Source organism: Taeniopygia guttata, chromosome 9 (genome assembly GCF_048771995.1).
Source record: "Taeniopygia guttata chromosome 9, bTaeGut7.mat, whole genome shotgun sequence".
Lineage (NCBI taxonomy): Eukaryota > Metazoa > Chordata > Aves > Passeriformes > Estrildidae > Taeniopygia > Taeniopygia guttata.
In genome coordinates, this window is record NC_133034.1 from 24,972,972 (window position 1) to 24,997,312 (window position 24,341).

Genomic DNA, 24,341 nt, shown 5'->3' on the forward strand with positions numbered 1-24,341 from the left:
TGCTTGTGCTCTGTTTTCTCCATGAAAATCACCAGCAGTTCCTTGGCTGTCTGCAGCTGCTGCTGTGCCTGTATCCAGCCCCAGGCTTTTAGGGGATTTGGGGGAAGTTTGTGTGAGAGAGAAGAGAATCACTAGCACTGAGCAGCAATTCTATCTTGTACAAAACCCCCGTGGACAGCAAACGAGCCCAAATGTACCTTAAAAGCTGGCCCCAGAGGGCCAGGATTGTGCATGGGGCCCCTGCTCCTGTGAGATGATGCTATTGATGTTTTCTCTATCAGCAGCTAAACCTGCATGGTTCAAAATGTGGAAAATGCTCCACTGGGGACTTGGTTCAGAATTTTAGTTTATGAGAAGAGTAAAGAGTTTTAGTCTAGTAAAGTATCTTTATTTACAAAACAGCTTTACAAAAATAATTTCAATAAAATTATCACAAAGTCAATGTACAATATAATACAGCTGCATTTCCTCCCAATGTCACATCAGATTATGATGGGGAATATTATTTTTATATCAATCCATGGCATAAATAATGCTTTAAACATGGAACTAGCTTTCTTAGAGTCTACACATTACTAACAACTATTAATAGGCAACACATTTCTTGATTTGGGTGGTTCCTCTGTAAAATTCACATTAACACTATAGAACCCAAGGACTGGAGGAGCCTGGAGGAAGCCTGGAATGGTTTGGGTTGGAATGGACCTTAAAGCTCATCCAGTCCCACTCCTTACCATGGGTCGGGACACTTTCCACTGTCCCAGGTTGCTCCAAGCCCCAATGTCCAACCTGGCCTTGGGCACGTCCAGGGGCAGCTGCAGCTGCTCTGTTCTGCAGAGCCAGGTCAGATTTTCCTCAGCAGGGATGTCAGGAGCTCCATTTGGCTGCCGAAAGTCCATGGTGAGCCTGCATCAGAGAGCCCTGCACTGGAGAGACAGAGCTGCTGACCCCAGGAGCAGCTTTCCCAATGGCACGCCTTGCTCTGTGGCTGTGCTTTCAGGGTTTCTCCAGGGCAGCAGGCAGAGATCGATCCCATCTCCACAGTGCCTCCTCCTGGGAACTCGCAGCGCTGATGTTCCTTGGGAATTCCAGAGGCAGGGGCTCCTGCAGCTCTGGCTGGTGCATCGTTGACGTTCAGCTCTGTGCAATCCGCTCCCCGTGGATTTAGGACACGTACTGGGCCCCTCCGTAGGGCAGCACCTCGGTGACCCCCCAGCCCACCACGTTGCCCCGGGTGCCGCAGGTGTCCCCCGCGCTCTGAGCCGTCACCTCGGCGGCGCTGAGCACCCGGTCCCACAGGTTAAAGCCGGTCAGCTTCCCCGAGAAGGCCAGAGACTCATCGAAGCCCCCTCCCACGCAGCAGCCGTTCTTCTCCTGGCCGAGCTGCAGGATGCCCCCGTCGGGGATGGTGTGAGCCCCAGCCACGTCCCAGGCGCTGGCTGCCAGCTCCCCCTGTGCCCACAGGGCTGCAGATCCGTTCTCCGAGCTCCAGGTGCTGCACAGGTGGAGCCACTTCCCGGGAACAACCACGTTTGGGGCAGCCAGCCTGTGCTGGGCGCTGCCCACGGCGAGCACGGCCGCGGCCCGGCTCAGGTACAGCTGGATTTCGTAGGGGTTGAACTTGGTTCCGTAGGAGAAGACGATGGTTTTGTCCAAGGCCTCGGTCACCTTGAGCCAGATGCAGGCAGTGAAGGAGCTCAGGGTCATTCCAGAGGTGGGGTGGACGCTCCCAAAGATCTTCCTCGAGCGCATGGGGAACAGAATTGCCGTTTCACAGCCTGGAAAGGGTTAGAAGATCATCAGGTAACTAAGAGTTGGTTTATTTGTATGTGCCCACCTGGGACCTTTGCCATTGCATGGCATCACTAAGGCTGGAAAAGACCTCTGTGATCACCAAGTTGTGGCTGCCCCATCCCTGGCAGTGTCCAAAGCCAGGCTGGACATTGAGGCTTGGAGTGACCTGGGATAGGGAAAGGTGTCCCTGCCATGGCAGGTGGGATTGGAACAAGATGATCTCCAAGACCCCTTCATCCCAAACCATTCCATGATTCTGTGAACTGCCAGCCCAGCACCACTGTGCTCACCACTAAACCAGGCCCTCAAGTGCCACATCCACCCATTTTTGAGCTCTTCCAGGGATGGAGACTCCATCACTCCTCTGGGCAGCCTGTCCCAATGCCTGATCCAGTGCTCCCTTCCAGGCTTCCCAAAGGGAGCTGAGAGCTCAGCTCATCCAGTGGGATGCAGGAACCTACCCCAGGGTGATTGGAAGGAGCTGTCAGAGCTGGTGGAGGAATTTCTGGACGCTGTGGCAAGGGATAATCCAGCTGCAGGAATCTCTTGGCTCTTCCCCGCCTGCACAGAGGGCACTGCACAGTCCAGAGACATCCAAAGGGTGAATGCAGCCTGTCTGCCCTGCTGCTTCCTTTGGGAAGCTGGGCTGCCCAGCTCTGAATGGAGCACCACCCTGGCAGAGGGACTCTGTCAGCCCGTGGAATTGAGTAATTCTGCCAGGTAATTGGGTAACCCTCCCTTGTGATGTTTTATCCTCTGAAAATCCCACCATTGTGCTGAGGGAAGGAGTCAGGAATCCCCTCAAAGAGCAGGTTTGGCATTCCCAGGACAGGCTGTGCCTGGAGAAGGGAACTGCTGGGAGGCTGTGCCGTGGATAACAGGCATCAGGGCACAGGAGCTGCTGAAAAGCAGAAATGTTGGCAGGATAATGGGAGATGGGCTTGCTTCCTTGATTTACATGATTCCCTTTCCTGGCCCTGCCTTTAGGATTTTTGGGTCAGGAGCTTTAATGGGCACTGGTTAAACGGGGGAAAAGATGAGACAACTGATACTTTTAAACCAGCTCTTCTCTCATGTCCAATTAATCAAAGTGTTGGTGATAGAAATTAGATTAGCTGAAACCACTAACAGAAATTTATGCAGCTTGGGAAAGCAACTGGTGATCAGTAAAGCCAAGACATTTCTGGTGGTTTCTGTGCTGTTCCCTGGTTGCACCCAAGTTAATATCCAAGATGACAGGAGGGAACAAGCAGCCCCTTCTCCAATTAAGCTGCTTCATTTCCTGTTTAAAGAAGCTGGAGGATCTGAAATGTCTAAAACGTGTGTGGAAATTTCTGCTCCAGGGAATGAAGGACTCTTTGTGCCCTCCAGGACTGAGCTGCGGTGGTGTTTCATGGGTTGCTTCCCTCCAGCTTTCAGCAGATTTTTACACCTTCCATTGACCCTTTTGAGGAGGGGCAGGGTCAGTGAGCAACTGCTGGGGATTCTCCTTAAAATGCTACTTAGGAGCACTATTGTGAAAAAGCTTTTAATTACCAGGCTTTCAGGCTGTATTATCAAAGCCTCAACAAAATTAAAACCAGCCTCAGTGAAGAACAAAACAGTGTGATTAGAAAATCCCTCAAGAGTATGGCTGGCAGTAAGTCAAGATGTGAGAAATTAAAGTCAGTTGCTAAAAATTCCCTTGGAAAAAAAAAAAATACAGAGAGATACTCTGGAAGTACTTAAATGCAGCCTTTAAATTTACAAGTATGGTTGTTTTATGTAAAATCATGGGGAACCAGTGGAAATAAACTGAATTTCCACTGATGATCCTCAATGCAGATCGAGTTTGTTGCTCTCACCTAGTGCAGAGTAGCTGCTGAGGCTGGCTGGGGTGCAGGGAGATAAGGAATGAGATCGTGCTTGCTGAAGGTTTGTGTTTGGGGAAAAGAGGAATCTGCTCAAAGACCTCATCCCAATGTTCTGAGGTGTTGTGATAAAGCAGTGAAAACAATTTGCTTCTAAAGCTGAGTCTGCCCTGCATGGAGGGATGGGCTCAGGTTGGACTGTAAAAGCTTTGATGTGAAGAATTTTGTGGCTTTTGTTGCCTTTGCTGTAGCAATTACTGCTCCTCTCTGCTCCCTGGTGGGAGAGTTCCCTCTGGAGATGCTGCACCCCCTCCTTCCTACACACCCACCCTGCGGGGGTAGATTTTGGGGCGGTTTAGGTGGCAATAATTTATATTTGTGGAAAGCAGAGCCATTAAGCAGCAGTTAGAAGCCGGGCAGTGAGAGCTCGCTGGTGGGCAGGGTGATTTCAGAGCAGCTCATCTTGCACGTGGAGATTCTGCAGCCACATTTAAACAAGTGAGGGGCTGCTCTGCCAACCCAAGCTGCTGCTGCTGCTTTTTTTGACTCAGAAAAGCTGAGTCGGGAGTTGAGGTATGAGCCCACCTTCCTACAGCCACCCCAAATGTTTTGGAAAGGGAAAAATCCCCCAAACAGCAGCACGGGTTACTAATTTCTCTGTGCCAGTGGGAGTTTCAGGGCAGAATATTCCCACTGGCATGCAGGGAATGTGCCCTCCCTGCCCTGGAAGTGTGCTTGGCTGGCTGGCAGCAGCGTGTCCAGCTCTTGGACACTGGAGCTGGTGAGGAGATGCTCATGGAGGAAGAGGAAGGAGTGGGAACGTGCAGGAGAACAGGAGAGCTCTGTGACTGCTGCAAACGCACAGGAGTCACCAGCTGGGAAGGCAAAAGGTGAGAGAACAAAATCTGGATGTCTAAAATACATTTGCTGCTCTCTGACAATGGCTTTGATCTGGGAGAGCCTTGAGGAGGAGGTGGGATCCTGTCTGGCTCTGCCCTGCACGAGGACTTTGACAAAACCTTCACGTTTGAAAAGCTCAGTGCCTCTTTCTCCACGAGTTCTGGGGTTCCCCCCTTCACACACAGCTTGTTCAAAGCTGCCCTGCTGCTCCTGGGGCTGCTTTGGAGAAGGAGGTGCCCAGGAGGGGGTTTGTGGATCCCTGTTAGTTTGGAGTGGGCTCCCCAGAGCTCCCACCCTGCCTTACCTGCTGGCAGCAGGTGCTGAGCTGCCCATTGCTGGGATGCCTTCAGCTCAGCCCGGATCTGCTGCAGCTCCTTCCACAGCGAGCTCAGGATGAGGTTGTCCCCTCTGGCATGCAGTTTGTCCTGCTGCAGAGCTGTTTCCTGCTCCTGGGCCCTGCTGCGCCAGGCGCTCTCCAGCCAGCCCAGCCTCGCCGACACGTTGTGGCTCAGCTGCAGGACGTGCTCCAGAACCTTCCCTCGCTCCGACTCCTGCAGCCTCCTGGCTTCCTCAGCCTGCTCCCTGCTCCTCGCCAGCGCCTGCTCCACCTGGGACACCGCCTGGGAGGTGACAGTGGCCAAGGTGCCCGCCAGGGTGGTGGCCAGCTGGCTCAGCTCTGCCTTCAGGGTCTGCAGCTCCACCCTGGGGAGCTCATCCAGAGCCTGCAGCATCATGTTCTCCTTCATCTGCGAGTTCTCCAGCATGATGAACAGCTTGTCCCACTTGCTGTGCTCCCGCTGGCAGTCGCACGAAGCAGCTGGAAGGGAAGGTACAGATGTTGCTGTTTCTTTGTACCAAATTCTAAATGGCAGCGTTTGGCAAAATCTGGCTCTGTGCAAGGCTCGTGTCCTCCAGACTGCCACAGAGTGGTGGACTCAGACTGGTTTGGGCTGGAAGGGACCCTACAGACAATCTGGTTCCAACCCCCTGCCGTGCTGGGGCCAGTGCCTTTCCCTCTGTGTCAGGACAGAACAGCACAGGGGTGTGATTACAGAGATCCAAACCCCTGGGACAGCAAGAGCTTTTTGCAGGAAAACTGAGAAATGGAGAGCCTAAAGCACAGCCCAAGGCACTCCATCCGAGGGCTTTACCTTTACTGCCCACAATAGGATCAGCTTCTACAAGCACGAACTTCTCCCTCTGGAAAAAGTAAATTACGTTTGCAGTAGCAACTCTTTATAAGAGCTCGGCAGCACCGAAGGCAGTTCTGCACATAAATTCCGCTTTAAATTTACTCACCTTCTTCAGTCGCGGGGGCTGGACCTTCGATTTCATTGTCCAGATTCACGTACATGAGCTCGTAGTCATCATCTTCATCCAGGGCAGAGGCAGCAGCGCTGAAAAGGCAGAGCAGGGTGAGCAGGGAGAGGAGCTCCGGGGGCAGCATCCTGCGGCCGGCGCTGGGGCAGAGCCCGAATGAATGAGCGCCGAGCGCTCCTGCCCTGCCTTTTGGCCGCCGGGGGAAGGGAGGAAGGGAGGAAGGGAGGAAGGGGGCGGGCAGCTTGCTCAGTCCCAGCCCTCCAGGTTTGCCCGGGGGATGCTCCGAGTGGCCGCGGGGATGAGCCGCGCTCGCCCCGGCGAGGATCGAAGGGGGTGGGAGCGCTCGGGCTGCGCGGGCGGAGTCGCTTTGGGTTGTTTTGTGTCGTTTGTGGAAAAGAAAGTATTCCCTGCGAGTTCGGTGTGTGCCAGAGTTCTGGAGGGGATTGGGAGAAAAATAAACATACCTGGAGTTGGTTTGGAAACACTGGTTTAGCTAAATAGTGCAGCTTTTTTTTTGAGAGTTAGGCACTGCTGCGTAATAAATTCTATTACATACCAACAGTTTATTGCTTTAAGCAATAGAGGAGAGCTCTTAAGGAGTTCTAACAGTTTGTTAGAACTGCTTTTCCAGTCCTAATTAGCACTTACACCACCATTACTCCGTGGATAATCTGTTAGTGCTGTATCCTGTTTTGGGAACTGCAGCTGCACAGAGTTGTGTCTGTTACCTTTGAAAAAGCAAAAGGTGCTTTTGGATGAAAGATTTAGTCTAAGTCTTATTGGTATTAATCTGGTTTAAGATCTGTAATCTTATTGGTTTAACAGACCATTAATCATGTCAGAGACGCTTTGCTTGGGTGAGATTAGGGGTGATCTCATACAAATTGTGTATTGCTATGAAACATCCAGAGAATAGCAAAAAAACTCTCCTATAATTACATCTGACATGGAATCTGTGTTCCCTTTCCATTTGTGTCTCTGGTTTTGCTTATACAAACCTGCACTAACCTGTGCCTTGGATACTGGGGAGGAATTCCTCCCTGGGAGGGTGGTGGGGGCACGGTGGGGATCGGGCACAGGTTGGACTCTGCTCCTGGAGGTCCTTTCCAACCTAAATGATTCAATGACTTTCCAGCAGGTATGGGCCAAACCTGATCATTCCCAGGGAAAAATTGGTGTTTGAGTTTTGTCTTTGGAAACTCCCTTTGGAGTGAGAACCCCTCTGCCCATGGGACAGTGCAATGTGCTCCAGGTGCCTCGTTCTCCCTGAGCTCTCTATGCTGCTGGGATGGGCAGGGCTGGAGCTCGGGGCAGCCTTTGCCAGGAAGGGGTGCAGGGCTGGCACCACCCCCCATGCCCCTGGGCTCCCTCCCTGCCTCTTGTGCAGCCACAGAGTGTCCCCAGCTGTGGGATGCTGCAATTGTGTCATTCCCAGCATGTGGTCTGCTTGGGAAGGGTGAGGAAATCTAATCTGGAAAGTATTGGGGGTCAGGGTGGCAGGAAAGGAAGGCATTTAGGGAGTTGAGTGGGATAGTTTTTCCATTCTCACACAACAAACATTTGCAGGCTCTTAGTTTAGATTGAGGCAGATGAAGCAAGATTGGGAACAAGTGAATTATTCAGAATTCCCAATATCACCTCTGGCTGTCTGAGAATCAGGGGGTTGGGAGCTGGGTGTGCATAAATCCCCTCAGAGCCCGTAAAGATGTGACAAACAAACAGTTCTCAGTATCCCTTGCTACCTCAAACATGAAAAGACCATAAAGTGGCCAGGTGGGTTGTGCCTGCTGACCTTTCTTGTGGTCTCTGAAGAACGGACCCAAACTGGGATATCTGGGATTATTTACATGTGTGCACACAGGTTCTTCACTTAAAAGCAATTCCATATCAATGAGGTCATTTTAATCTCGCTGCAGAGGGAGGGGATTGCTCTGATCGCCTTTGCTTTCCATTTATCTCGGTTAGGGAATAGCAGCCCAGCAGTGTTTGCTGCAGGAAGCTGCCCAAAGCTGCTGTAGCACAAAGTATTTTTTGTTACAGAGGTTTGGTGGCTGCAGTCCATCATCTGTGATTGCATCACTCCTCTGATACACCCCGCACTCCAAATGCTCCTTTGCCAGACTGAATAATCAGTCTTCTCTTCCAGATCCCTTCCTATCCCTGACATCCCAGCTTAGGCAATAGCATGGCTCAGGCTGGTGTCTTTCCTTGCTTAAAGCTGTTATTTTTGTTACTGCCTCTTGGATTCCTTCCCATCACACTTCTATAGCTGGGAGGAAATTTGCCTGTCCAGGAATATGGGAATTTCATCTTTTGCAATCGTTGCTGAAATTTGACTGGAGTGTAAGGGCTCTGCTCCATGTGGACAGAAAACTCCCAGTGCAAACTAAGCAAGGGCAAGTGCAAAGAGAGGACTTAGTGCTGGAAGCACGACGTCATCCGGAGAGAAAATCACTTTTGGTGTATTCAGTACAAAATGTTTCCATTTCAAACTATGACATGAGTCTAGAAAAGTTCCTGTGAATCCATCCTCTCACCTTTTTATCTTTGAATATCCTGAGCTGGAAGGGACCCCCAAGGATCCTCCAGTCCAGCCCCTGGCCCTGCCCAGACCCCCCAACAATCCCACCCTGGGCATCCCTGGCAGCGCTGTCCAAACTCTCCTGGAGCTCTGGCAGCCTCGGGGCTGTGCCCATTCCCTGGGCAGCCTGGGCAGTGCCAGCACCCTCTGGGGAAGAACCTTTCCTGATCTCCAGGTTCTCCCTCTGGGGGAATTGGTGCTTGGCATCAATCCCATGGAACGTTAGTGGTGACATTTTTGTCCAGATCCACTGGGACCATCAGGAAGAGCCCAGGGAACGTGGTTAGAAAATGGCCAGAGTGGAGCAGTTTGCTCCTCTCTTCAGGGTGATTCATCAGCAAATCTCTTTCCTTTGCCCCTGGCCTTTGTGATTGTGTAGAACAGAACAAGATAAATTTGCCATGTCAGTGGGGTGGGAGTGGGGTCTGAGCTGGCCTTTGGCACTGCTGGGGCTGCACGGGGGACTCAGAGCAGGGATCCCTCCTGGAAGCAGCCAGGGATTCTCCAAGCAGGACAAGGTGCAGAAGTGTGGCTGGCTGGAGTGGAGAGCCACTCCTGCGAAGGAGAAGGACCCTCAGGGATCATTAGGAGCTGCTGGGCTCAGAGCTGTCTGAACCTGCCCTGAGTTATGTGCTCGTTTCTTGGCTCAGGGGGAGGCTGTGAGACCCAGCCGTGTCCTGGGGTGCATTTTCTCTATCTGGCAAGAGCCCCACGTGTTCCAGTCTGAACCCAAATATCCTTTTCCTGCCATCCATGATCAGATCTGCTTATCTTCCAAAGTTATCGGGCTCAGATGTAAATGAGAGGAAAAGCAGCAGGCCAGAGCAGAGATCCGATTCCTCTTGGAAACCAAATCCAAAGAGGCCGTGAGGACTTCCAAGGGTTTACAAAAAGGAGCCATGCTAGGTTGCAACAGGCAGATGTTTTCCATATGTTGCTCAAGTGAAACTTAAATCCATTGAGGCAGGCATGTACTGCGATGTGAAGTTATATATTTTGGTTTGAGCCTGGGCTTCAAATTGAATTATGCACAGACATCTTAAGAAAATGTGTGAGAGAGGGTTTAGCATATCTGTCTGTCTGCAGTTGGCTCTCTCTGGCTCCTTTCTATTCCTGGAAATGGCATGCTTAACTATTTCTGTTCAAATGCATGTTTAGTTCTCTGTTCACCAACTATTCCTCCCATATGATGCTTATTTAATTTGAAAATCTGAATCTCAGCAAAGGAGAATTGTAGTTTTTGTCTTTTGTTGGTTTAGTTGTTTCTTTGTCATTTCTCTCCTTCTTTCTTCTCTTGTCTCTTTGTTAATAGAAATCACACTTAGTTTGACCTAGGACTCAACAGAGCATCATCCAAAACTGAAAGTTCATTAAGCATCATTCTTATGATATTTAGAAATAAAATGATAATTAATAGGAATTAGTGGGGATTTTTTTACACAGTGTTCTTATGCCTGCAATGATTTGCTCTATTTTGATAATTTATTTGGTTTCTTGGCCCAATATATAATTTTCTACAGTTTTATGCCTCCCTGGTTTTGTACTGATGATCCTTGAAGGCCAGGTTGGAGCAGCCTGGTGGAAGGAGATGAGCTTTAACATCTCCCCAACCCAAACCATTCTGTGGTGGTTAATCTGCTCTCTCCAGAGCTGGGCACTGACTGACAGCTGGTCCCTGCCCATCTGTCCGGGTTTGAAAAGCCAGGTGTCTGCCAAGGAAGGCAGGAACCTCCCCCGAAATGGAAAATGTAAACTCCCTCCCTCTGAATTATTATAATTTTGAAATTAAGGGGGTCTCAGACAAAGATATGGGAGTAGGAATAACAGTTCTTTAGTAGGAAAAATAAAAATACAAACGCAATAGTAAAAAAAAAGAAAACAAGCTACTGCCAGAGTCAGAGCAGCCCTGGCAGCCTGTGTGTCAGGGAGGTGGCAGCAGTCCCACCCCAGGGTGGCTCAGCCCTCCTGCAGTGCCAGCTGTGCTTCTGCTGGAGCAGGATCCTGCACAAGGGGGGAGTTTTCCTCTGGAGCTCCAGGGCTGGGGGAGATGGGCCTGGGCTCCTCTGGGAATGCAGTGGGGAGAAAGCTGCTCCTCTGGGAATGCAGTGGGGAGAAAGCTGCTCCCCTGGGAATGCAGTGGGAAGAAAGCTGCTCCTCTGGGAATGCAGTGGGGAGAAAGCTGCTCCCCTGGGAATGCAGTGGGAAGAAAGCTGCTCCTCTGGGAATGCAGGGGGCAAAGGCTGCTGTGCTGTTCCCAGGTCAGATTGTATCCAGGTAGGAATGTTTGGCTCCTCCCCTGGGCGGAGCATCTCCCCATGGATGATGGAATTTTCTCAGCCATGCAGGGACACTCAGTGGCCATGAACAGAAGATAATTAATAATTAATGGCCCATTAACATGAGGTATCTCCTGGAGGGAGGATTGGCTTTGGGAGGGACAAAGTGCCCAATGAACAGCAGATAACTGTCCCAGCTCTGACAGACGGGGACAAAACACACCCCCAGGTCAATCTTTCAGCCTGAGCCGCTGTCCCTGCTGTGTCCCCAGGGAACTCGATGCTGCTGCGGGTGCTGCCCGCGCTCTACGAGAAGCAGCCGCGGCCGATCCACGCGCGCCTGCGGGAGCTGGTGGCGCCCATGGCCCAGCTGGACCCGCCCGAGCAGCTCCACCTCCTCAGGCTCCTGCACACCGTGGCCAGGAAGAGAGAACTGGGGGTAAACCACACCGGGCACGTCTCCCTGCCCCTCCTCTCGGGGGGTTTGTGGCTCACAGGCTGGGTGAGGGAGGAATTGCACCATGCAGGGTTCCTGTGCTAATTCCCTCTAAATTCTCTAATTCCTTCCCAAGTTCTCCACCTAGACATAAGGAGAACAGAGCAAAGACTCTGCTGGACCAAAAGCTTTGGGTTAAACCATTTGTCTCCAATGTTTTCGGCTCTTCCTCTGTCAGCTGAGTGTGAATTCCCATAACTGTGTTTCTGTCAGTGCACATGAACTGTATTAAAATCCATGTCACGGACAATTAAAATCATTTAGGAACTGATGAGAACTGATAATAATAATAAAAAAAATAACAACAACAAAACAAAAAGAACAAAAGAAGGGTATTATGGCTTTTATGCCCTATGTGTGTGTCTGAATGTCTTTTCCACAGCTGCAGCAGTTTCCCTGAATCCTGGGTGCATTACTGTGCCTGTGTACCCTGAATTAATCCTCAGTGGGGACTTGTACTCAACTGCATCCTGTTTGGCAGGTGGCTCCGAGGACTACACCCTCAGTCTCCTGAAAACTGGGCTCTTGCAAGAAATGACAACTTACCTATAGCACATTTATTATGCAGTGAAGGTCTTGACCCCACTTTTTCCCTCTATTCCAGCTCCTGGCCTTGTCACAATTTTTAGTTTCTGGTGGAACCCAAACATTTCTACAAGTACTTTAATTGACTGTATTATTGAGGAAGGCTGAGTCTTATGTTGTTTTAATCAATAAAATATAGACTGGCCTGGAGCAGGGAAAATATTTGGTAAAATTGTTTTTTTTGTCTTTTTTTAAATTGGGCATTTCCTTACTTATTTATGCATAACTGCCATATTTTAAAGCAGAGCTTACCCTTATTCCATATGTTCAGTTGAACTTGGATTGACCTCAGTGATAGCTCCATGCAAAGGTCACCAAGGGTGGAAAACTTATATTAACTCAAAGTCTGGTGGCTTATTTTTATCACTCTGGTGGTTGTATCTCCTCTGGTTATTGGTGTTCACAATTCAAAACAGAGATCCAATTTGTTTCTGGTTTTTTAACAGGTGCTGAGAGAGTGTTTGCCATTTTTATTTGGACACCTGAGGGACCCCAACCACAGCGAGGTGATTTTAAACATCCTTCTGGAAATATCCAGCTACGAACCTGCAGCCTTGGCCCCTTTCCTTCCCACGCTGAGGGAAATTGGAGAGAGTTTTCCCAGTTTGATTGGGCAGACAGCAAAGATCTTCGGAGCTGTTGGACATCTCGATGAGGTAAGATGGGAAACAAAAGACTTGCTTGGGTTTGGGCTTGGGGTTGCTTTTATTCTTGTATAAAGTAATGCATCCATGTATTTCTTATCTAGTCACCCAACTGCCCTGCCATGGAATCATGGAATGGTTTGGGTTGGGAGGGACCTTAAAGATGATCTTATTCCAGTTCTTCCCCCTTTGGCAATTAGTTTGGGAGTGTATTGGCTGGGCCTCATGTGTCTGAGCAGCACAGGAAGACACCATCCTCACTGTTTCTACTGATCTGGAGCTTTATATTCATGTAAAATTAGATTTATCTCAGAAGAATCAAAACCAGATTTGGTTTGGCTTCATAAATCTTGTTTCTGTTGTGTGGAAAGAGGAGCCAAAATCCCATTGAGGTCTGGGAGCCAAATGAAGTTTTTTGTTCTCTCCTTGTTTACTTCCATCCCCCAGCAAGTTTTACTTTTATAAGACCTGCAGGTGACCACATTTAATTCTGTGTTTAGTATTTGAGTGTCAGCATTTTTTAGAAACTTTACGGCTGCTAACCAGCCAATCCTCAGCTGAGCACAGCTGGGCTCAGAACTGAAGGATTTCATTTGGATTCTGTGTTTTGGGGTGTTGAACCAGCTCTCCCCATCTGGGTGTCTCTGAGGCTCCATTTCCGCTGAGTTCTGCTGCTTCAAAGGGGCTGAATTTATTTATTTTGCCTTTTGTTGCTGAGATTGTTTTATACCAAACCAAGAATAAGCAAGGAACCAAGTGGCCCTGTTGGATTCCAAGTAGTGCTGGGAATTACACACCAGAGTAAAGCTCACAAAGACACGTTTCAAAGAACATTTTCCCTTCGTGTTTTTAACCTGTTGGTTTATGTGGCTACACCAATCTACTGAGTGGAGCACACACAACCTGCACTGAATAACTAATGTCCAGTCTCTGGAGTAAATGTTGAGAAAGCTCTCACCATGTCCTGCGCCATGAGTCTGATTTTTTAGGAAGCTGCTGGCTCAGCAGCATCCCAGCCCGTGGGGAGGACATTTGTCATTTGTTTGCTGTGTTTGTTGCTGACATCCAGGGACCCTGTGCTCCAGACTCAAAAACAGGGATAAAGACAACACACAAAGGGTGGCAGAGGTGAATGTTCCACCAGGAGATCAACGGTTCCTCTCTTGTTTTGCTCTCCAAAAGGTTGGGAAGCGTGAATAATTCTGAATTATGGAAGATCTTAAAATGACAGGGTGGTTTGGGTTGGAAGGGATCTTGAAGCTCATCCCATTCCCCTGCCATGGGCAGGCACACTTCCACTATGCCAGGTTGCTCCAAACCCTAAGCTGGTTTGACAAAAAGAATCACTCACCTAAGAGGGGAAGGAAACGCCTCCATGGCTGATTCCTGAGCGTAGGTGAGATCATGGAATCATAAAATCTGCCAGGCTGGGAAAGACCTCCAGGACCATCGAGTCCAACCACCAACCCACGTGTGCCTCTGATGGTCTCATATCACAGCCCCCATGTCAGGGCCTTCCCAAACCTTCCCTCATCCCTTGTCCCCCTCTTCCCTGTCCTGACACGAGCCGTGCCTTGGATATTCTGTCACTTTTCAGACAGGAATCGGCGTCCCCTGCCCGGCCAAGCAAAACAAGCGCGCAAGGAGACATCAATGGCAGTGCTGGAGCTTTATTTGTTGATGTTTTATTTCACTGGAAGGCTTGCCTGGGGAAAAGAGGTGGCAAGGATTGAGGCTTGGCGTGGATGGTCGAAACTGTGGATCTGAGCAGCAAATCCTTGCTGGCTCCTAGAAAAAGCCTCTTGTGCTTCCAGGGACCCTGGGAGAGAGGAAAGCTCTGGATTTGAAAGGTTGCCCCTTGTTTACACACACCACTTCTGCTGGTGTCAGCGACACTCTCAGGGGGGCAAGCTGAAGTCAGAACTTGTCCCTTAACCATAAACTTGTGCAAATGAAAAACTATCTTGGGGCTCAGGGCAGTCGGACACTTTATTTTTTTTCCCTTATGGTTTGAACCACCTGGGAGTTGGAGTTATTTCTGAAAGCCTTGTGATCTTTTTGTAGTCTCCTGAACCTGTTTTTAAGAAAAAAGCACAACACTTTGCCACACCTCATTGCTTGTGCTTTAGCTCTTCACCTTCTGGCAGATGTAATGCCATAAAATGCAAGGGCTGCTTATGAGAAAATACATCAAACAGGCATTGCTGAAATAACAAGGGGTTATGTGCATCCAAATAGGCTTTGTGAAACATTTTGGATAAGAACTGTGGCAGGGATAAGGGCTGCTTTCATGTTGAGCTATTTTGCTGTAATTTTGTTTTGTATAACAGTTACATATTATATTACTCAGGCGAGTTTATTGTTCTTTTACCTCACTCCAGGCGAGTAGCAGCATTTCAGCATGGCTGGACACTCTCCAGCTGGATCAAAGTGACAGGAAAATGGTCAAAACTGCTCCTCCATTTAGTCTGCTGCACAGTTTGTTTAGAAAACAAAAATGTGTTTTAAATGTTAATTGAGCCTCTGTTTATCTCTTGGAGGAAGGATCGGCTTTCAAATAAATGAGTAACTGTGCACCAAAAAGTCAACCTCGTTCAAGCCATTGAGGAAAAAGCTCCTTGGTCACATCAGTCCAGTTCAGGGTGTAGCTGGAGCTCTCCCCCATATGGCTGAAGGGGAGCAATTTGTCTGATCCACTCTTCCCATTTATCTCTGTCATGGCACGACACAGCAGAGCTGCTTTTCCTTGAATTACGTTGGTTTGCTCTTTAAAAAAAGTCTCACCCGTGATGCAGGGCCATGTCCTGCCAACGTCTCCCAGGTATTTTCATAGCCCAGCTGGATCTGGAATCAAACTTTCAGCAGATTTTGCTCTCTGGTTACGAGGTCCCAGAAGAGAGGAGGAAATGGGGCTGGGACCCTGCAGAGCCCAGAACACGTGCATGGCACATGAGCTCTCTGCTGGCCCTTGGGAAGAAGAAAGTTGTTTGTTTTTTTGCCTTTGTTTGTGTTTCAGCACAGGCTGAAATCCAAACATCTCCCAGTTTCTCCATCAATCTGCTGAGGACCAAGTGGTCTTCCCTGAGTAAAAGGATTCCCCCAGTGAAGGATCCGAGGGGAGTTCCTGAGTTAATTCTTGTTTTTTCCACTGCTTTTTCCACTTGCGTGTTTTTAGGACTGTGGAACCCAATCTAATTAGGAGAGCTCTAACAGAGGAGCCCTAAACTGGAGATGTTCAGACCCAGGCTGGATGTTCTCCATTCTTGGAGGTGTTGGTGGGGCTTGGAGCAACCTGTGGAAGGTGTTCCTGCCCATGGCAGGGGTGGGATTGAGTGGTCTCTAGGGTCCCTTCCAAACCATTCTCTGGTTTTATGAAGTAGCTGAGCCAGAGCCATCAGAGGTGAAAGGGGAGCTTGGTGTTGCTGGGGCCCTGATCACTGAGCCAGGCTGATCTACCAACCCAGAAGGATGTAGGGCCCTTAAAAAGCCTTCAGGGATCTGGCTCTAGGTCTGAGGAGGAGACAAGATGTCCTGAGTTAGGCTGGGTTAGGTAACACCAAGAGGAACAAAGGTCACTTCAGCGTAACCACAAATAAACTGTGTTTGAGGCAGCTGCCTGTGTCACCGTGGGGCAGCCATTCTTCCCCAGGGAGGTGACTCAGTGCCAGCACACACAGCCCCTGGCACAGCAAACAATGAATTCGTGTGTTCAGCCCTGTTCTTATCTCCCCACGCTGCCCAGGAGCGAGCCAGAACCTCCCTGCTGTATCTGGTGAACCAGCTGGCCAACATGGAGCACTCCTTTCACCACCTGCTGCTGCTGGAGATCAAGAGCCTCACCGACACCTTCTGCAGCATCCTGGGCGCCCAGAGCAGGGACATTTATCGCATGAGCAACAGCTTCTCTGCCATCGCCAGGCTGCTGGCGCGGCAGCTCGGCACCGACGGCGCGGCGGCAGCCAGGTACCGCTGCTCCGACACGGCCCCTGCCTCCCCAGGGCTCTGCTCCTGCCTTCAGCTCTGCCTTTCATGTTTTCCAGACTCTGCACTGCCTTAGTGTGTGATTCTGAACTCCACACAAAGTGCCAGCAGCTCTCCTCACAGCTCAGCACACAGAACAATCCTTTTCCAGCCCAGAACCAGCTCAGGCACACAGAACAATCCTTCTCCAACCCAGAACCAGCTCAGGCACACAGAACAATCCTTTTCCATCCCAGAACCAGCTCAGGCACACAGAACAATCCTTTTCCAGCCCCAGAACCAATTCAAGCAAACTGGGAGGGTGGGACTGCAGCACCTGGAGCTGGAATCGGACAATTAACCCAATATGGAAATGGACCAAAACTTACAAAAGTGTGAAAACTCCTGACCTGGGGTCCATCTTGGGCAGAGCTGTTGCACTGCCCAAGCTCCTTCGAAGGCCTTTTAATAAATCCCTGCTTTATTCCTTTGACTCCCAGCCTCTGTTCCAGGTAGCCTCTTTAGGCATCACTGTGAGGCACCAAAATTCCCATTAAATATACTCCCATTGCTGTGCAGAAAGCCATGCCCCAGATAAGTAGACTTAAGCAAGCTAAAAAAGCCTCGATTAAAATTAAATCAGTGAAGTCAGGCCTGACAATTATCAGTGAGTTTATTCTAGCAAATGCCCACTGAGGGTGATGAGAACAATGGCTGGCATAGCTCCTTGATGAAGATTTGCCCAAAACAAAAGTCTGAAAAGAATTTCTGAAGCATCAACAGCGAGATGTTCTGCTCACTCAGCTGCTTCTGGCTGTGCATCCTAAGGTTGAAGGGTTGTGGTGAGGATAGGAATGTTATTTAAATACAGGGTATTTCACTTCTAAGTAGTGAGAGACTTAGAATTAGAGTTGTGTATCCTGCAGGAGGTCAGGGGGGCACACAGGAGTAGTGATCCTTTGGAAAATGGAACACAGGTGTCAGAAAACTCCTGACAGTGAAGGCCAGCCCTGGAGCCAGACTGGGAGCAGTGGAGCCAAAACACCGAGGTCAGTGGAGAAACAAATAATTGGTGTCCTGGAGAGAGGTGAAAATGAGAAAGGGGAGGAAGCCAGATAGAGCACTCATCTGACTACAGGGCTGTGAGAAATGTCCAAGCCTCACCTGGAGGCAGAACCTCAGCAGAAAGCAGCCCTTGGCATTCACAGCTCATCGTGGTCCCTTTTTTACGGTTGGAAAATTACTTTGTTAAAATACTGTGATATTCCTATTCCTTATTATATCCTGTGCTTAACATTTATCTCTAGAGCTGCTAAGAAAACCAAGTTAAAAACAAGGTTTTCATCAAAATCTGGTTGTTTCTTGCTAAAATTCTCTCTAAGGACTGGCTGAAGAGTAGAAGCTTCATTGTCTGTGTGAGTGTGGTTACAGATTATTTTCTCTCTCTTCTCCTTGGTTTTATTTATTTCTTTATTTATTTTAAATTTCATTCCCTCCCCAACCCTCTGTGCCCCCATTATCTCAACATGGCTGTGAGGGATCACAGCAAAATGCTGTGAAGGTTTTTTCACAGTTTTTAGCTATTTAGTTTTACATTTCAGGCCTGTGTCAAGCAGAGTATCAGTAAATCAGACAAGGCTGAATGAGAGTTCTCTGCTGATTTAAGCAGAGCTGGTTTTGACTTGTGCTTGGGAAATGGGACCAGTCCAGATGTGAAGGTGGAAGTGCCCTCCCAGCTCTGGAGCTGCTGCAGTCACTGGGCTAAAGAGCAGCAATCCAGAGTGTTTGTGCTGTGAAGGGAAAGCAGGATTTTAAACTGTGGGCCTGGCTTATAGCCATTCCTTCCAAAACTCCTGTGTTTACACAAGGAAAAGCTGAATTCTTCAGAGCCATGGCTGGCCCAGCGTTGTTTGACACAGGGAATTTTACATGCAGGGACTGGGGAGCATAATTAGAACCAGGCCATGCCCTGCTGCTCCTAACTGTCCCAAAATTGCAAGTTATTCAGTCCCAGGGGGCTTTTAAAGAACATATGCAGGGTTTTAATGGACTGATCCTACTAGAGGGGCAGTGTAGTCAATTAAAGGGGAAGAAAGCTTCAAAGCCCTCGTTCTGGGTAAGAACTGAGCTTAAGGGGCTGCACCAGTGCTGTGGCTGCTTGGAATTGTTTTACGCTGGGACAGGAGAGATTTAGGTTAAATATGAGGAAGTTCTTTACTCAGAGGGTGGCAGCCCTGGCACAGGGTGCCCAGAGCAGCTGTGGCTGCCCTTGGATCCCTGGCAGTGCCCAAGGCTGGGGCACTGGGGCTTGGAGCAGCCTGGGACAGTGGAGAGGTCCCAGTGGAATGGGATGGAATGGAATGGTCTTTAAGGTCCTTCCAACACAAACCAGTCTGGGATTCTGCTGACAGTTCTATGATCTTTTCTCCATCACTTGTCTTCTTCAAACTTTCTTGTCCATCCTGTTGGAGGAGGTGATTTTCTCTCCCTTAACAAATCAGGAACACCTTGTGGCCTCCATGAGCCCAGAGGTGAAGCCCTGGCCACAACCCCAGGTGCATTTTCATTGATCTCCCTTTGGGATGCTCTTTTCCTCACTGGTGCTGTGATAAAGCACTTCCTTGCATTCCCTTCACAAAGCCATGGGAGCTCAGCAGGAGAGTGCTGGACAAAGAGGTGCTGTTTGAAACACCATTTTTAATCCCAAACATCACCAAGGCTGCCTGGTTGGGGTCTGCCACTCCCAAAGCCCATCAGTCCATCAATCCCCTCTCTGTGCCCCAGGCTTTGCCCATATTTACACAGGGAACAGGAGTTTTCCTTAGAGCTCAGCTCCCACAATGGAAGCAGTGTTGGGAGCTGTGGTGGAGTGACTGCTTTCCAATAAATTAAATCTTGTCCTACATCCCCAGAAAGATTTGTTAGGAAAGGTCGCATCAAGGGTCTTTATTACAGAAGAATATTTTTCAAGGGCTCCTCAGTGTTAATATATTATGAGATCTTGCTTGAATTAAAAACAAAGCAAGACAAAACTTGCCAGCTCCCCTGAGAAATATCCTGAGCTGCCTTTATCAAAACAAGTGAAAAAGTGCATTTAGTGATGCCACATTTCTGGTTGTTTTGTAAAAACCTGGCTTTTTACAATTGGTAATGTGCAGTTTGTGGAGTTTTTAATGGGCTCCCCCACTGCGAGTGTGACTTGTGAGACTCTGCTGCCTTGGAAGGGCTGTGTTAAACCCCTCATTTGTGGTTTTATAGATCCATCTTTTACAGATTTAGCTATTCTGATGTTTTTTCATGGGGAAAAAAAAAAAGAAAATCAAACAAAGAAATAGAAGCATAACAAACTTGTTTTAGAGCTGTGGATGGAGTTTAAAAAGGAAATACTGTCCAATCCCCCTTGATTCTCCAAGAGATTCCTGTTTGCTTTGTGCTGCTCCATGATTTTTGGTGCCAGCTCCTCCCTGCTTGCAGGAGTGAGCTGGGAATGTGCAAATCATCCCAGCAGGACAGGGAGAGGGGAAGGAGCAGTGATGCTCTTGCTGTTGGTCCCTGGGAAATCCAGACCTGCTGCTGCTGCTGCTGCACCTTCAAGGCAGAGTAAGGATACCCAAAATTCAGATTTCCAGCAAATGGCCAAATATTTGGGGAGCTGGTTCTCTCTGCAGGCTCTGAGTGATGAGGGAACCCAGAAAAAGCCACTTTCAAAGCTGTTTGAGGGAACCCTGCACGTTTTTACCAACAGTAAAAATCTTTTCCAGCAGATTTCTTTTTATCCTGTAAGATCAACAGCTTCCCTTCAATTTATTTGAAAGTTACCTTTGAATTTTTGCATGAAAATGTTCTATTTTGTGGCTGCCCATCCCTGGCAGTGCCCAAGGCCAGCCTGGCACAGTGGGAGATGTCCCTGCCATAGTAGAGGTGGCACTGGATGGGCTTTGAGGTCCCTTCCAACCCAAACCATTCCATGATTCTCCGATTCTGTGATTTTAAGACAAACATAACAAATCCAAAACAGAACTACTTTCCCTGCAGTCCCACAAGTTCATTTTAACTCTTCATTTTCTCTTTGCTGAGCTGGAGTCACATTGCTCAGAACGGTTCCTGAGTTTTAAAAGGCACTTTTCTTTCTCAGAATGCAATAATTCAGTAAGAATTGAATGTACTTTGGTCAAAGCTTTAAAACCACAGAATTCTATAAAGTCTGCAAATAGCTTGACTTTTGCCTTGTGAAAATAATTTAATAAGTGAGTGTTTAGCAATTTTGAGAGAATGGTTTGAGTTCAGATGAAAAATTTTCAACTATCAGGGACAGAGTTGTGATTTGCTGGTGCTTGGCAGTTTCCAGTCCAGGGCTGTCAGAGATGTTCAGTGCTTCTGATCCATCAGAGATGTTGATCTAGAAGATGTTCCTGAAAATAGCCTCAGGGAATCTCTGTTTAAACATAATTATTTTACCAGCTCCAAACCACAAGTCGCAGGCAGAGACACAGCATCAGCACAATGAACACAGTGTGCCAGAGTTAATGCTCTGCTTTCTGCTTCCTCAGGATGGAAAACGACCCTGAGGCAGAATGTCCTCTACCACTGGATGATTTAAAATCTGTCGTGAATGGCAGTGAAGAAGATGAAAAGCTGCAAGTTAAAATCCAGGCTTTTGAAGAGAAAATAAACGTGGACAACAGCACCCCCGGCTCAGTGAGGAGATACAGCCTGGGCCAGGTTTCTAAAGAGGAAAGGAAGGACATGAGGTTTAACAGGTAGGGCTCTGGAAAATATGTGAGGGGTTCAGGAAGATCAGTTCTGTCATAAAACTTTATCCAGATGTGGAGGGTTTGGTCTGCTCATGGAATACCCACAGGGAGCATAAACCTAAATTTAACCGATCTTTGCACCCATGAACTTAAGGGCTGGGTGAAAACTTTCTAAATCCCAGAATCCCAGAATGGTTGGGGTTGGTCAAAGCCCATCTAGTGTCACCATGGGCAGGGACACCTCCCACTGTCCCAGGTGCTCCAAGCCCCAGTGTCCAACCTGGCCTTGGGCACTGCCAGGGATCCAGGGGCAGCCACAGCTTCCCTGGGGAACCCGTTTGATCTTTTCTGTACCCTAAAGCAGCAAAAAGGGCAGGAAAAAAAACTGCATTGAGATATCACAGACAGGAAGGTCCTGAGAGCTTTTCTGGGGTGTTATCACTAACAATATTTATCAGTGACAGCAACATGACCCCAGGCTGTCCGTGCCCCACAGCTCCACACAGAGCTCTGCTCTTCCTGCTCCAGGATTTGCCCTTTCAGCCACTTCTGCCTTCTTTGCTCCCCTCCATCTGCAGCAGGGATCCAGGGCAGGGGGAGCTGGACTCAGTGAAATGCTGCTGTTGCCAGTTTTATGGGGGATTGGTACAGCAGCTACACCACCCTGGGCTCTAGGATCCTTGCAGAGGGGCTGCCTCGTTCTCCCCGTGGCAGATGTTGGGACATGTGGGTATTATTTGGATATTGTTCCATTTCATTTGCTTATTAAATCTGAGGTTTGAGCTTGGCTTTGGAAATGCAGATTTTTCCAGAAGCCCCACACTGGGCTCTCTGAGGCAGCTGCACAGGGCACGTTTTGGGGGGATTTTTGTGCCCTGCCTCTATTCCAAACCCTTTTCCCATCCTTCCTCCCTGCAGGTCCAAGAGCCTGGCCCTGCACGCGCTCAGGGTGAAGGGGCTGAGCTCGGAGGGAGGGCAGGACGAGGAGAGCGGGGACATCCCTGCTGGCATCTCCTTCTCCGAGCTCTGCCTCAGCCAGGAGCACCAGGAGGTGCCTTTTGGGGTGCAGCCCGAAGCAGGGACCTGCCTGCTTTCACAGCAGAGTGCTGAGCTCCCCCAGCCAGCCAGGCTGCCAGATGGGACCCTGGAAAAGGCCGGGGAGGGAAGGGCAGAGGCAGCCACGGACCCTGAGGAGCACCAGGACAAGCTGTACCTGCACCTGAAGGAGAACCTGGGCAGAGTGAAGGAGTATGTGGTGGAGATGGGGAGGAGGATTCCCATTCCTGAGCACTGTGTGATCGAAGGTAAGCAGGATCAGCCTCCCAGGGACTTCAGCACCCACCCAAACCCCCCTCAGGGCCCAGAGGGGAGCAAAGAGCCCAGCACAGGCAGGGACATCAGCTGTAGAAAACAACATTTCCCAAATGGAGTGTTCTGAAACCTTCCAGGATTCATTTCCTTAGGGACACAGCCCATCCCATGCCTCTCCCAGACTCCCAGGGAGGCTCAAGTGAATGTTTCCTCCTGGATGTCACGGGCAGTGGACCCTGAGGGGTGGCAGAGCCTCTGGGCACAAGGGCAGGGCAGCAAGGGACATTGCCAGCTGCAGGCTGGAGCTGTGGAGCTGGCATGGACATCGGGGATCCACGAGTGCCATGGGCCCATGCTGCTCTGTGAGGCTCCTGCTGGGTCGGTTTGGGGCAGATCTGGGGCTCCTTCCTCATTACCAACTTATTAAATCAGCTGGGTCGGGACAACAAAGGTTGGGACCCTCAGGGCAGCACATTCCAACACAAACCTCCCTGAGGGCACAGCGGGGTGAGATCTCCATGGGCTGGGATGGGTTGGATCCCATCTCACCAATCCCTGGGCGTGTAAATGCTGCTTTAATGTTTGCTGCTTTCATCCCTGGGTCTGTGATCTGCTCCTCTTTGAAGTGAATGCTTTGGGATGGGTTGGGTTGGGTTTTGTTGGGAGCCTCCTGCTTTATTCCCTCTGAGGTGAATTTGGGTGCATCCAGCCCCTCACTGGTGGCCATGAGCTGTTCACAGCCCAACCCTTCCATGGGCCACGTTGATCCCAAAGAGCAGCTGCCTCAATCAATTAAACTAAATTAAATTTAATAAATTAAATTTCCAGTCACTTCAAACATCACCTTCTAATACAGCATCACTTCATCTCCAACAAACATCAACTGAAGTTGATAAAAGATTTATTTCTTTCCTTTCTCAGTGGTGAAGAAGTGGAAAAGCAGTTTCCACTCATAAAAAGGATATAATACTCTCTACATATATATTTTAAAAGCTTATGGTTCTGAAGAGTTTCCTAAATACCTTGAATTCCAGGTTTAGTAGTTGAAATAGTTATTTGGTAGAATTAAGGATAAAACTTGTGTTGCATAAAATTCCAGTGAAAACATGAGAGTGAACAACGTGGCTTTTGAAGTGCTGAGTGCTCTGACCCTACATTAATGAAATCCCATATATTGAATATTTTTTTAATGTATTGCTCAGTTTCCTTTCTGCAATACCTCTTGTGATACATCCTAGGCATGTGACTATTTCTAAATTCATTCAAACTATTGTAATTTCCTGAAAATCTCAACTAGCATTCCTAGGGAAATTCCTTGAGCAGGGACACATGTGCAGAGTAGAGATTTATGGGAATTGTTCTAAATCTGTTGAAGAAATGCAGCTCTGCTCATTCCACAAGGGACAGCTCTGTTAATATTCCAGATATTGCATAAAGCTCTCCAAAAACCTGCAGTTATTGCACTTCAGAGATCCCCAAACTCTAACAGGGCCCACTCAAAGGCGTGTTTTACATTTCACCAACGTGTTTAGCAGAAAAAAACAAGATTTGAAAACATTAATAAATATAGTTGGCTGATTTTATGTTGGCTGTGTGGGAGTCTGAACTGGAAATTTAATGTGTAAGACATGGAAGATATGAAAAGATAAGAACTCCAGAGCAGCCCCTCATGACACAGAGTATATGAAGGAAATAATGGCAAAATGTGTTGCACATTTCCCAACCTTTCCTTTCCCTGCTCAGGCCTTTCCTGGCATTTCCAGTGGCAGCTCTGGGGCGTCAGCAGGGTGTTCATAAAGAAGAATTTAGAAGAATTTCCAAAGGGTGATGGGCCAAATTCTGCTCTCTTGGCCAGAGTTCCACCCCTGCT

The 24,341-nt window shown here is 48.9% G+C and overlaps 2 protein-coding genes across 19 annotated transcripts in view; one reads left to right on the forward strand and one right to left on the reverse strand.

Annotated features, from left to right (window-relative positions):
- Positions 1-24,341, forward strand: part of VEPH1 (ventricular zone expressed PH domain containing 1) — a 57,570-nt gene that overhangs the window by 13,023 nt on the left and 20,206 nt on the right. For 17 of the 18 annotated variants that reach the window (XM_072933460.1, XM_072933458.1, XM_072933459.1 and 14 more), the window contains 5 exons: positions 10,994-11,160; positions 12,249-12,458; positions 16,189-16,409; positions 20,957-21,166; positions 22,079-22,464. In XM_072933460.1, the coding sequence (XP_072789561.1) occupies positions 10,994-11,160; positions 12,249-12,458; positions 16,189-16,409; positions 20,957-21,166; positions 22,079-22,464 (1,194 nt within the window). Of the gene's footprint in view, positions 1-10,993; positions 11,161-12,248; positions 12,459-16,188; positions 16,410-20,956; positions 21,167-22,078; positions 22,465-24,341 lie in introns of those variants that run through there. The other variant, XM_072933465.1, reaches the window with a different exon arrangement.
- On the reverse strand, positions 367-6,138 carry PTX3 (pentraxin 3). Its single transcript, XM_030280446.4, has 3 exons — positions 5,844-6,138; positions 4,849-5,361; positions 367-1,778 (listed from the first exon to the last, which is right to left on the reverse strand). The coding sequence occupies exons 1-3, from the start codon at positions 5,989-5,991 to the stop codon at positions 1,165-1,167; spliced, it is 1,275 nt and encodes a 424-aa protein (XP_030136306.4). The 5' UTR covers positions 5,992-6,138; the 3' UTR covers positions 367-1,164.

What these genes read in the sequence shown, in the direction of transcription:
- PTX3 (XM_030280446.4), bottom strand. Translation starts at nt 5,991, where the DNA reads ATGCTGCCCCCGGAGCTCCTCTCCCTGCTCACCCTGCTCTGCCTTTTC. An exon ending in AGCCCCCGCGACTGAAGAAG is followed by an intron (nt 5,362 to 5,843) that starts GTGAGTAAATTT and finishes CTTCCCTTCCAG; the next exon opens with CTGCTTCGTGCGACTGCCAG. An exon ending in TCAGCACCTGCTGCCAGCAG is followed by an intron (nt 1,779 to 4,848) that starts GTAAGGCAGGGT and finishes AACCCTTTCCAG; the next exon opens with GCTGTGAAACGGCAATTCTG.